This window comes from Saimiri boliviensis, chromosome 4 (assembly GCF_048565385.1).
Source record: "Saimiri boliviensis isolate mSaiBol1 chromosome 4, mSaiBol1.pri, whole genome shotgun sequence".
Classification (NCBI taxonomy): Eukaryota; Metazoa; Chordata; class Mammalia; order Primates; family Cebidae; genus Saimiri; species Saimiri boliviensis.
In genome coordinates, this window is record NC_133452.1 from 89,435,581 (window position 1) to 89,447,870 (window position 12,290).

At 46.3% G+C, this 12,290-nt stretch overlaps 1 protein-coding gene across 1 annotated transcript; it reads left to right on the forward strand.

Moving 5' to 3' along the window:
- Positions 1 to 10,103: 10,103 nt before the first annotated feature.
- On the forward strand, positions 10,104 to 11,709 carry MYMX (myomixer, myoblast fusion factor). Its single transcript, XM_039467789.1, has 2 exons — positions 10,104 to 10,146; positions 10,930 to 11,709. Exon 2 carries the CDS (start codon positions 10,952 to 10,954, stop codon positions 11,204 to 11,206), a length of 255 nt encoding a protein of 84 aa, XP_039323723.1. The 5' UTR covers positions 10,104 to 10,146; positions 10,930 to 10,951; the 3' UTR covers positions 11,207 to 11,709.
- Positions 11,710 to 12,290: the final 581 nt, after the last annotated feature.

Sequence of the window (12,290 nt, forward strand, 5' to 3'; positions counted from 1 at the left end):
CTGACACCACCCACCTCATCCTCCCAAAGTGCTGGGATTACAGGCTCGAGCCACCGTGCGCAGCCCGTCTCCAGAGCTTTAAATGAAAAAGCTTATTGGTTTGAGTCACTTCTGAAATAAACAAATTGGCACTATTTGAGAAAAGATAAAAAAGATCGAGTGCAGTGGCTTATACCTGGAGTCCCAGCACTTTGGGAGGCCAAAGTGAATCGCTTGAGCCCCAGAGTTCAAGACCAATCTGAGCAACATGGCAAAACCTCATCCCTACAAAAAATACAAAAATTAGCCAGGCATGGTGGCGTATGCCTGTGGTCCCAGCTACTTAGGAGGGTGAGGTAGGAGGATGACTTGACCCTGGGCAGATTGCTTGAGCCCAGGAGGTAGAGGTTGCAGTGAGCCTTGATCACACCACTGCATGCCAGCTTGAGTGACAGAGTGAGACCCTGTATCAAAAAAAAAAAAAAAAAAAAAAAGAAAGAAAGAAAAGAAAAAAAATCCCAGCTCTCCTAAACAGCTATCTTATTAATACTATTAATACCCATGGGAAGATCAAATTGAAAAGAGGTATAAAGGCTAACCTTGGGGACTCCCTTAATGAGATCAAAAAACAGGAACACAGAAATCAGCTACAACAAAGTTGAAACCCAAATCCGCCATAAATATCCCTTCTCCACCTTCTTATACTCCAGTTTACCCCAACTCCCTGGCCCTCGCCCTCCAGAAGATGTCTTGGATCTCTAGATCCCCTAAACTGCCCTCCTCAAAATCTGGCCTCACTTCCTCAGCAAATTCCTTAAATTCCCCAAGCTCCTCCGGCTTCCCCAGAAAATCGGTTAAACACCAGATGCCTGTTTTCACTTCCCTTTCCCTGAAAGAATTACAGAGAGGACTGACCTCCAGGCCTGGGACATAATAGGTTCAGTTACTTTGGCAGAAACACCTGGGATGGGTGGCAAGGTTCACTTTGGTGTTCCTTATGGCTCCCATTGCCAGGGCTCTGCAGTCAAGCTTTGCCAGCTTCAGGGGGTTCCCCACTCACCTTTATGCTCCCCATGCTGTGTCTGCCCTTTCACAAGTTCAGAAGACCCAGTGCCTCTCTACACAGTGGCAGACCACTTAGCAACAGGCCCTGTGAACTAATTCTTCTTCCTACCCAGTCTCTAAACTTTAAGCTCTCCTGCTCTCTGTCACTCTCTTCTATTTAACTTGTAGGTTTTCACTTTCCCATGTATTTAACTTGCAGGTTTTTGCTTTCATGATACTTGCTCAACATTCAAGTGCTGTAAAATAGTTATCAGGGAAATAACTTAATAATGGCCAGTGTTGTCTAATGTTTCATAAGATTTTCATGCATAATTGTTGCCCAAGCATAATTGTTAAGAACAAGTGACTTAAATATACGTTAAATAGGATAGAAGTTTTAAAATAAACCTTTTGGCTGGGCACAGTGGCTCAAGCCTGTAATCTCAGCACACTGGAAGGTTGAGGTGGGCAGATCATGAGGTCAAGAGATCGAGACCATCCAGGCCAACATGGTAAAAACTTGTTTCTACTAAAAATACAAAAATTAGCTGGGTGTGGTGGTAAGCGCCTGTAGTCCCAGCTACTTGGGAGGCTGAGGCAGGAGAATCACTTGAACCCAGGAGGCAGAGGTTGCAGTGAGCCAAGATCACACCACTGCACTCCAGCCTGGCGACAGAGTGAGACTCCATCTGAAAAATACATAAATAAATACACAAATAATATATATACCTTTTAACAATAATCATGCTTTGTTTTACTTTTTTTCATTTTGGAGACAGGATCTCCTTCTATCACCCAGGCTGGAGTGCAGTGGCTTGATCATAGCTCACTGCAGTCTCAAACTTCCAGGCTGAAGCGGTCCTCCTGTCTGAGCCTCCTGAGTAACAGTCATGCACCACCACAACCAGCTGGTTGTTTTATTTTTATTTTTGTAGAGATGGGGTCTTGCTATGTTGCCCAGGGTGGTTTCCAACTGCTGGCCTCAAGTGATCCTGCTGCCTCAGTCTCTCAAAATGCTGGAATTACAGGTGAGCCATCATGCCTGGTCAATAACTATGTTTTATTATATGTCTGTTTAAAAATAGTTTCCCAAATCTCTTTGGTAACTTCTTAAAGTTATACTAGGTTAAATTACATGATGGCTATTCATTATATATCTAGATCATTTCCCAACAAAATAAAATAGTGAAACATTAATTGCTGATGAACCTAAGTTCATCTACTCTTGTCTTATTACAAAGGAACTAGAGATATTTGGGTCTGTTAGTAAATATGTCCTTTGTCACTTTATGCTGGAGTGCAATGGCAAGATCTTGGCTTACCACAACCTCTGCCTCCTGGGTTCAATCGATTCTCCTGCCTCAGCCTCCCAAGTAGCTGGCATTACAGGCATGCGCCATCATGCCTGGCTAATTTCATGTTTTTAGTAAAGATGGGGTTTCTCCATGTTGGTCAGGCTGGTCTCGAACTCCCGACCTCTGGTGATCTACCTGCCTCAGCTTCCCAAAGCACTGGGATTACCAGCATGAGCCACTGCTCCTGGCCCCTTTACCACTTTAAAATTGTACTATGAGGCAGGGTACAGCGGCTCACGCCTGTAATCCCAGCATTTTGGGAGGCTGAGGTGGGAAGATCACTTGAGGCCAGGAGTTTGAGACTCCAGTGAGCTATAATCATGTCACTGCACTCTAGCCTGGGTGACAGAGCTGTAGCGGTACTAGCTACTCACGAGGTCAAGGTAGAAGGATTACTTGAGCCCAGGAGTTTGAGGCTGCGGTTAACTATGATGGCTCCACTGGGCAATACAGCAAGACTCTGTCTAAATAAATAAATAAATAAATAAATAAATAAATAAATAAAATTATTCTACGAGACAGCACATACTTCTAGAAATTATAAAATGGTGTATTTATAGATTTGTCAATCTACAGAATGCTGATGTAACAGATAGTTTGTAACTGCTTACTTCCTAGTTTTCACTAGAAATTAAGGTTACTAAGGGTTAAGAACTCTCATATATGTAGTTAAAACTGGAGATAATAAGGGAAACAACTCTGTATGCAAAATCTACAAGAAAGCTAATGCATACTTTTGGTTAGGGAAAATTATAAGGTATGAGAATTTTTTTTTTGTTAGTAAAGGAAAAGATTAATTTTGTCTAGTTTGGACATTATTTAAGGCTGTTTCAGATAGAAAGAAGGAAGAACAAAAACAATAGGAAAAGGGAAGGCTCTGGTCAATAAGAGCAAAGCTATAGCTAGATAGGAGGAATAAGTTCTGGTGTTCCACTGCACAGCAAGGTGACTACAGTTGATAAAATGTATTATATATTTCAAGATAACTAAAAAACCCTATTTCTTTTCTTTTTTTGACATGGAGTCTCACTCCGTCGCCCAGGCTAGAGTGCAGTGGTGTGATCTCTGCTCACTGCGACTTCTGCATCCTGGATTCAAGTGATTTTTGTGTCTGAGCGTCCTGTGTTGCTGGGATTGATTACTGGCATGCGCCACCACGTCCAGCTATTTGTTTTGTTTTTGGTGTTTTGTTTTGTTTTGTTTTGTTTTGTATTTTTAGTAGAGAAGAGTTTTTGCCACGTTGGCCAGGCTGGTCTCAAACGCCTGACCTCAAGTGATCTGTCCACCTCCTCAGCCCAACGTGCTGGGATTACCCATGTGAGCCATCATGCCCAGCCTAGGATTTCTTTTTTGAGACCAGATTTTACTATGTTACTATTTTACTATGTTGCCCAGGCTGGATTTGAACTCCTGGGTTTAGGCAATCATCCTGCCTCAGTTTCCCAAGTAGCTGAGAGTATAGGCACGTAGCACAATGCCTGGCTAAAAGAGAGCATTTAAAATGTCTATCAGTTATGGTGATTCACGCCTGTAATTCCAGCACTTTGGGAGGCCAAGGCAGGAGGATGACTTTGAGCTCAGGAGTTCAAGACCAGCCTGGGCAACATGGCCAAATCCTGTATCTACTAAAAATACAAAAATTAGCCAGGTGTGGTGGCATGCACCTGTAGTCCCAGCTACTGGGAAGGCTGAGGTGGGAGGATCAGCTGAACCCAGGAGGGCGAAGCTGCAGCGAGCCATGATCATGCCACTGCACTCCAGCATGAGTGACAGAGTAAGACCCTGTCTCAATAAAGACATACATACATACATACATACATAAAAGTTTTTAAAAATAAATAAAATACTGTCACCACGAAGAAATAATAAATATTTGAGGTGATATATAAACTGATTATTCTGATCTGATAATTCCATAATGCATACATGTATTGAAATATCACTTTGTATCCCATTCATATAAATAATTATTTATCAATAAAAAGAAACAAAAAACCTAAATGGATGCAGAACATTGGGAGAAAGAGAATTTTCTGACTAAAATTGAATAAATTTATTAAAAAGATTTTACAAATAAGCCTTAATATAAAAAAATACACTTAAGCAGAAGTAGAATTTGGGCTTGGCCAGGCATGGTGGCTCATGCCCATAATCTCATCAATTTGGGAGGCTGAGGCAGGAGGATCACCTGAGGCCAGGAATTCAAGACCAGCCTGGGCAACATAGTGAGAACTTATGTCTACAAAAAAAAAAAAAAAAAGAAAGAAAAAATGGCTGGGCAGGTGGCATGCACCTTTAGTTCCAGCTACTGGGGAGACTGAGGTGGGAGGATGGCTTGGGTCCAGGAGGTCAAGGCTGCAGTGAGCTGCGATCGTGCCACTGTACTCCAACCTGGGAAACAAGGCAAGATCCTGTCCCTAAATAAAAATAAAAATGAAAGAATAAATCAACAAATAACAAGGTTTTCTAGGAGTTTTGGTCTGCTCCTAGAGCGGTTTTGGTCTGCTCCAAGAGACTGCAAAAGGTTTTTCTTTACCTTTTTTTTCTTTTTCTTTTTTTTGACAGTTTTGTTCTTGTTGCCTAGGTTGTAATGCAATGGCACGATCTCGGCTCACCACAACCTCTGCCTCCTGGGTTCAAGTGATTCTCCTGCCTCAACCTCCCGAGTAGCTGGGATTACAGACATGCACCACCATGCTCAACCAATTTTGTATTTTTAGTAGAGACAGGATTTCTCCATGTAGGTCAGGCTGGTTTCAATCTCCTGACCTTGTGATCTGCCCACCTCTGCCTCCCAAATTGCTGGGATTACAGGCGGAAGCTACCTTGCCAGGCCTTGTTTTTTTTTTGTTTTTTTTTGTTTTTTTTGTTTTGAGACCAAGTTTTGCTCTTGTTGCCTAGGCTGGAGTGCAGTGGCACAATCTCGGCTTACTGCAACCTCTGCCTCCTGGGTTCAAGCGATTCTCCTGTCTCAGTCTCCCAAGTAGCCGGGATTACAGGCACGCACCACTATGCCTGGCTAATTTTTGTATTTTTAGTAGAGCTGTGGTTTTTTTCATGTTGGTCAGGCTGGTCTCAAACTTCGGACCTCAGGTTATCCACCCACCTCGGCCTCCCAGAGTGCTGGGATTACAGGCATGAGCCACCGTGCCCAGCCTCTAGTATTGTTTCATAATGATCAGTGATCCCATGCAACCAAGAATTTTAAATATTTTGACATTTTTTACAACTTCCTAAAATTAAATTCTAAATATATTTTTTTTCTTTTTTGAGACAGGGTCTTGCTCTGTTGCCCAGGCTGGTGCGCAGTGGCATGAACATGGCTCACTGTAGCCTTGAACTCCTGGGCTCAAGCGATCTTCCGATCTTACCCTCCTGAGGAACTGGGACTACAGGTGTGCATTACCATGCCCAGCTAATTTATTTATTTATTTTTGAGGTGAAGTCTCACTCTGTCGCCCAGGCTGGAGTGCAATGGAGAAATCTCAGCTCACTGCAACCTCTGCCTCGAGGGTTCAAGTGATTCTCCTGCCTCAGCCTCCTGAGTAGCTGGGATTACAGGCCCTCATCACCACACCTAGTTAAATTTTGTGTTTTTAGTAGAGACAGGGTTTCACCATGTGGTCAGGTTGGTCTCAGACTCCTGACCTCGTGATCTACCCAGCTTGGCCTCCCAAAGTGCTGGGATTACAGGCGTGAGTCACCACACCCAGCCTAATTTTCTTTTTTAAAATTTTTTTTGTAGAGACAAAGTCTCATTATGTTACCCAGGCTGGTCTTGAAATCCTGGGCTCAAAAGTCAGAACCTTTGGCTTTAACTCTGAGTGAGATGTGAGCCATTGGATAATTTGAGCAGGAAAAGGATAGGACTCAGTTCCTGTTTTATAAGCATCATTCAGTCCACTGTATAGAAAAGAAAAACAGGAACACTGTGGGGTTCAGTCAGGATGGTGGGAGAAACTGTAAAGTTATAGGAAATAGTCACAAACCTTCTTGGAAGGCAGCGGGGTTTGCATAGTTTCAGTAAAACTTCTGGCTGAAGGCAGCCTAAACATCTTTACCTGGAATTAATAGCAGAAAAGCCAAATATAGAAGACTTTATCTAAAAATAGCTTGTTTATTCATGTGGTCCTAAAAGTAACCTTTAATCATTGGAGGCCCGGATGGCTCTCTGGTGGGGGAAGGGGGGAATGTTAATTACCTTCTAGTGGTGTTTACTCACGACCTTTGTCATTTAATCTGATCAAGGCAATACTGCAGGCTAAGGCAGCAGAGCCCCTAGTCTGACTGACAGGCAGAAGATCTGTGTGAGTATATGTTATTCATCCGCCATGCAAGATGGGGTCTGCGGGTCAGACCCTGGCAAGTGGTGACCCCAATGAGACAGAACACCAGTTAGGTGGCTACTGCAATCATTCTGGCAATGAGAAATGAGATGATGGATGCTCAGATGAGGGAAGTCATGGTGGTATCAGTGACAAGTGATGAGATTCTGAAGATTTTGAAAGTAAAACCACCAGGATTGGCTCATGTGGGTAGTGATCTATAATAGGAAGAGAGGAGTCAAGAATAACTTCTAAGATTTTGGCCAAAGTAACTAGAAAGATATAAATTGTCACTTAGAGATGGGAAAGCATAAGGAAGGAGCAGGCCTAGAGGAAGATCAGGCCATTTATACGCTGTAAGGCTTTAGGTGAGTTGCTTAACCACCTGAACCTCAGTTTCCTTATTTGTACAATGGTTATAATAATTGCTCCCCTGCAGGGTGGTGGTGAGAATTTTTTTTTTTTTTTGAGACGGAGTCTCACTCTGTTGCCCAGGCTGGAGTGCAGCGGTGCAATCTTGGCTCACAGCCACCTTTATCTTGCGAGTTTAAGCAATTCTCCTGCCTCAGCCTCCTGAATAGCTGGGACTACAGGCACACACCACCACGCCTGGCTACTTTTTGTATTTTTAGTAGAGATGGGTTTTCACCATGTTGGCCAGGCTGGTCTTGAACTCCTGACCTCAAATGATCTGCCTGCCTCAGTCTCCCAAAGTGCTGGGATTACAAGTATGAGCCACTGTGTCTGGCTAGTGGTGAGAACTGAGTGAGATCCTGAACTCAGAAGCTTGGCATATGTGTGTACCCAAAGTACATGTCACCCACGGCCCTAGGATAGCACATGATCATCATACCTCCTCAGGAAGCAAGTGGAAGGAAAGGAAGACTCTGCCTGCAAGTCTATACTTTCTTGCTCCTCTCCTCTGCTTCCTTTGGACAGAAGTGGGACGGGCCTTTTCGACCTCATAAGTTTTCTTTCTTTAAGGTCTGACATGCTGATGGAGACAATGATACTAATGGCAGCTGGTGGTGGGGATGACGATAAATGCTCATATTCCCAAGGCTTTGAGGTATACAAAACACTTCATGGACAGTATCTCATCTGACCTACTTAATTTATGAAGTAGAAGAATGAGGTAGGTATTTAAAAAATAAAATAGGCTGAGCACAGTGGCTCACGCCTGTAATCCCAACACTTTGGGAGGCAAAGGTGGGAGGATCTCTTGAGCCCAGGAGTTCTTGACCAGCTTGGGCAACACAGTGAGACCCCTGTCTCTACAAAATAATTTTATTTTATTTATTTATTTATTTTTTTTGAGACGGAGTTTCGCTCTTGTTACCGAGGCTGGAGTGCAATGGCGCGATCTCAGCTCACCACAACCTCCGCCTCCTGGGTTCAGGCAATTCTCCTGCCTCAGCCTCCTGAGTAGCTGGGATTACAGGCACGCGCCGCCATGCCCAGCTAATTTTTTGTATTTTTAGTAGAGATGGGGTTTCACCATGTTGACCAGGATGGTCTCGATCTCTTGACCTCGTGATCCGCCCACCTTGGCCTCCCAAAGTGCTGGGATTACAGGCTTGAGCCACCGCGCCCAGCCCTTACAAGATAATTTTTTTTTTTTTTTTTTTGAGACGGAGTTTCACTCTTGTTACCCAGGCTGGAGTGCAATGGCACGATCTCGGCTCACCACAACCTCCGCCTCCTGGGTTCAGGCAATTCTCCTGCCTCAGCCTCCTGAGTAGCTGGGATTACAGGCACGTGCCACCATGCCCAGCTGATTTTTTTTTGTAATTTTAGTAGAGACGGGGGTTTCACCATGTTGACCAGGATGGTCTCGATCTCTTGACCTCGTGATCCAACCGCCTCGGCCTCCCAAAGTGCTGGGATTACAGGCTTGAGCCACCGCGCCCGGCCAAGATAATTTTTTAAAAGAAACCGGGTTTGGTGGCACCTGCCTGTGGTCCCAGCTACTCGGGAGACTAAGGTGGATCACTTGATCCTGTGAGGTTGAGGCTGCAGTGAGACATGATCATGCCATGGCATTCCAGCCTGGGTGACAGAATGAGACCTTGTCTCAAAAATAACATAAATAAAATAAATAAAAATTAAAAACAGGCCGGGTGCGATGGCTCACACCTATAATATCAGCACTTTGGGAGGCCGAGGCAGATGTATCACCTGAAGTCAGGAGTTTGAGAGCAGCCTGGCCAACATGGTGAAACGCCATCTCCACTAAAAATACAAAAATTGCCGGTCGTGGTGGTGGATGCCTGTAATCCCAGCTACTCTGGAGACTGAGCCAGGAGAATTGTTTGAACCTGGGAAGTGGAGGTTGCAGTGAGCCGAGATCATGCCACTGCACTCCAGCCTGGGCAACAGAGTGAGACTGTCTCAAAAAACAAATAAAAATAAATAAAAAAAACAACATAAAGCCCAGGCTATACACCTAAAGAGATATACCCAGCTATCTCATAGAATCTCATTTAATTTGAGGGGGGAAAAGCAGGTGGAGAAGAAGATCTGGAAGTAGGCATCCCTCTTCCTTTCCCTGAGGGGGAATGCCGCCCAGCTATGTCCAGCTGTGCCCAGCTAGGAGAGACTGTGCCTCTACTTTTCTTCCCCAGGAGAGGGCCCACAGGGGCCCGCTGGGGTCCTAGTCTTCCACTGTGAGCATGCCTGGTGTTCAGGTGTGTGTTCGGGCTGCAGACTCACTGCTTCTGAGGTTTAGGCAAATGGGTCTCATATATTGTCCTGTTCCCGTTACTCCTTCCAGTTACTCCCAGTTACTGAAGGTACAGCGGAGAGGCCTGGAGCCCAGAAGAGTCAACATGCTTAAAGAAACACAATTAGAAAATGCCGTCTAGGCAGGGTGCGCTGGCTCAGGCCTGTAATCCCAGCACTTTGGGAGGCCAAGGTGGGTGGATCACTTGAGCTCAGGAGTTCCAGACTAGCCTGACCAACATGGTAAAACCCCGTCTCTACTAAAAATAAAAATAAAAAAAAGCTAGATGTGGTGGCACACGCCTGTGATCCCAGTTACTTGGGAGGCTGAGGTAGGAGAATCGCTTGACCCCAGGAGGCAGAGGTTGCAGTGAGCCGAGATTTCGCCATTGCACTCTAGCCTGGGCAACAAGAGCAAAACTCTGTCTCAAAAAAAGAAAAAAAGGAAGGAAGTGCAGTCTGGGTTCCAACTCAGAGGAAAATCCTGCATATGTTCCCTGCCCTCTCCTCCTCCTAGACTAGAAGGGCGGCCAGCCAGCTGCCTGCTCTCCTCAATGTACCAGGTGCCAGAACACAGCTGTCTCTTCATTGTTCCCCCACCCAGGCAGGCTGTAATTGGTGGGCATAAGCTGGGCGGGGTTACCCCATGTTGAATCCAATGGGGCTATCTCTATTCCAGGCAAATCCAGCCAGAGACTGATTCTGAGCAGCAGTTCTGCCCGGTGAGAGCTGCCAGGGATCGGTGAGGATAGGGGACTGGGAGGTCAGGGAGTGTCAGGTCAGGGTGGATTGGGAGCCCCCACCTCCAAAAAAAATTAGAATTGCCTGGAGAAGGCCGGGCGAGTTGGCTCAAGCCTATAATCTCAGCACTTTGGGAGGCCGAGGTGGGTGGATTACCTGAGGTCAGGAGTTCGAGATCAGCCTTGCCAACATGGTGAAACCCCCGTCTCTACTAAAAATACAAAAATTGGCCAGGCATGGTGGGGGTGTGTGCCTGTAGTCCCAGATACTGGGGAGGTCGAGGCAGGACAATCGCTTGAGCCTGGGAGGCAGAGGTTACAGTGAGCTGAGACGGCATTATTACTCTCCAGCCTGGGTGACAGAGCGAGACTCCATCTCGAAAAAAAAAAAAAAAAAAAAATTGCCTGGAGAAGAACTCCTGCTAGACTGAGGGAGAAGGGTTAAGGGATACAAGGGGGGATGGAGGCTGTGCCAGAGGAGGGGGTGACTAGAGGAAGGGAGGGGCCAGGGAGCTGTAGGAATGCCTGGAAGAAGCTGCAGGGCTTGGTTCACTCTCCTCGTCGTCGATGCTATGGTGAGAAACTTCCTGCCCCAGCTACTTTGCCAAGAGAAAGGGCTCTGTGAAAGCAAAATTGACCTCTGTATTAAGCTCAGGAGCACAAAGGTGTAAACTGAAGGGAGGGGGAACTCCTGCTCACCCCCTGTCCTTGGCAGGTGAGATGGAAGCAGGACAGACAAGCCTAACGCCTGTGTTGTCTCCCCAGGCACTGACTCGCTGACCCTGCCATGCCGGCGCCGCTGCTCCCGCTGCTGCTGCGATTGCTGCTGTCCCGCCTGCTGCTGCCTGCTGCCCGCCTGGCCCGCCAGTACCTCCTGCCCCTGCTGCGCCGATTGGCCGGGCGCCTGGGCTCCCAGGACATGAGAGAGGCTTTGCTGGGCTGTCTGCTGTTCATTCTCAGCCAGCGACACTCGCCAGATGCTGGGGAGGCCTCAAGAGTGGACCGCCTGGAGAGGAGGGAGAGGTTAGGCCCCCAAAAATGAGGCTACAAGTCCTGACAGCAGCTGTACCCCTCAAAATACTTTATTTTGGAGTAGGATAATCCCGGCACCAGCACTGACCGAAGGCTGCCCAGTGGAAAGAAGATACAGTAAGGGCTGTGCATGAGAGGGATCTGCCACAGACATGCTTCTCCACTCCCAACAGAAATGTCTTTCTGGAAGAATGCCTTGCATCTAGCAGAAAACTGACCATTGCCCCTCTCCTCCAGCAGTTCTTCCCAAAGACCACTCCTAATCACCTCTGCCCTCAGGTGGGAGGGAAAATAACACCCACCTACCCCTGCCCTCCCTGCAAATGAGAACGTCAAGGTTCCCAATGCTTAACTGAGGGACAAGTAACAATTTAGCAGAGAGGCAAGGTTTGAATCCAGACTGTCTTCCAGACTCAGGACCTACCTTAAAAAGAATATCTGGGTTCCCTATGGAGGCTGATTTACCTGCAAAGCCCGGCACTCAGCAAGTGCTCAATAAATATTTGATTTGAATTCTTTCTATGCCTTTGAAAGTCTAATCACCCAGACTGTGGCCCTGCAAAAGTTTCACCTGGCCTGGCACCTGATGGGGGTCGGGGAGAGGAGAGATGGACAATCTACGAGGCTTTATTTTGCCACCTATTCTTTTTTTTTTTTTTTTTTTTTTTTTTTTTGAGACGGAGTTTTGCTCTTGTTACCCAGGCTGGAGTGCAATGGCGCCATCTCGGCTCACCGCAGCCTCCGCCTCCTGGGTTCAGGCAATTCTCCTGCCTCAGCCTCCTGAGTAGCTGGGATTACAGGCACGCGCCACCATGCGCAGCTAATTTTTTGTATTTTTAGTAGAGACGGGGTTTCACTATGTTGACCAGGATGGTCTTGATCTCTTGACCTCGTGATCCGCCCACCTTGGCCTCCCAAAGTGCTGGGATTACAGGCTTGAGCCACCGCGCCCAGCCTTTGCCACCTATTCTATTGTGGTCTCAGTCCTCACAGCCTGGAAGTTGTTTCCCCTTAGTTTTGGTCAGTATGTCACACTGTGACCCAGAAATGGCTCAAGTGTATCTAGGAGGAAGTTTGGCTGGCTAGCTCACAGT

Bases quoted from the DNA above. Each gene is read 5' to 3' on its own strand.
- MYMX (XM_039467789.1), top strand. From the start codon at position 10,952: ATGCCGGCGCCGCTGCTCCCGCTGCTGCTGCGATTGCTGCTGTCCCGC.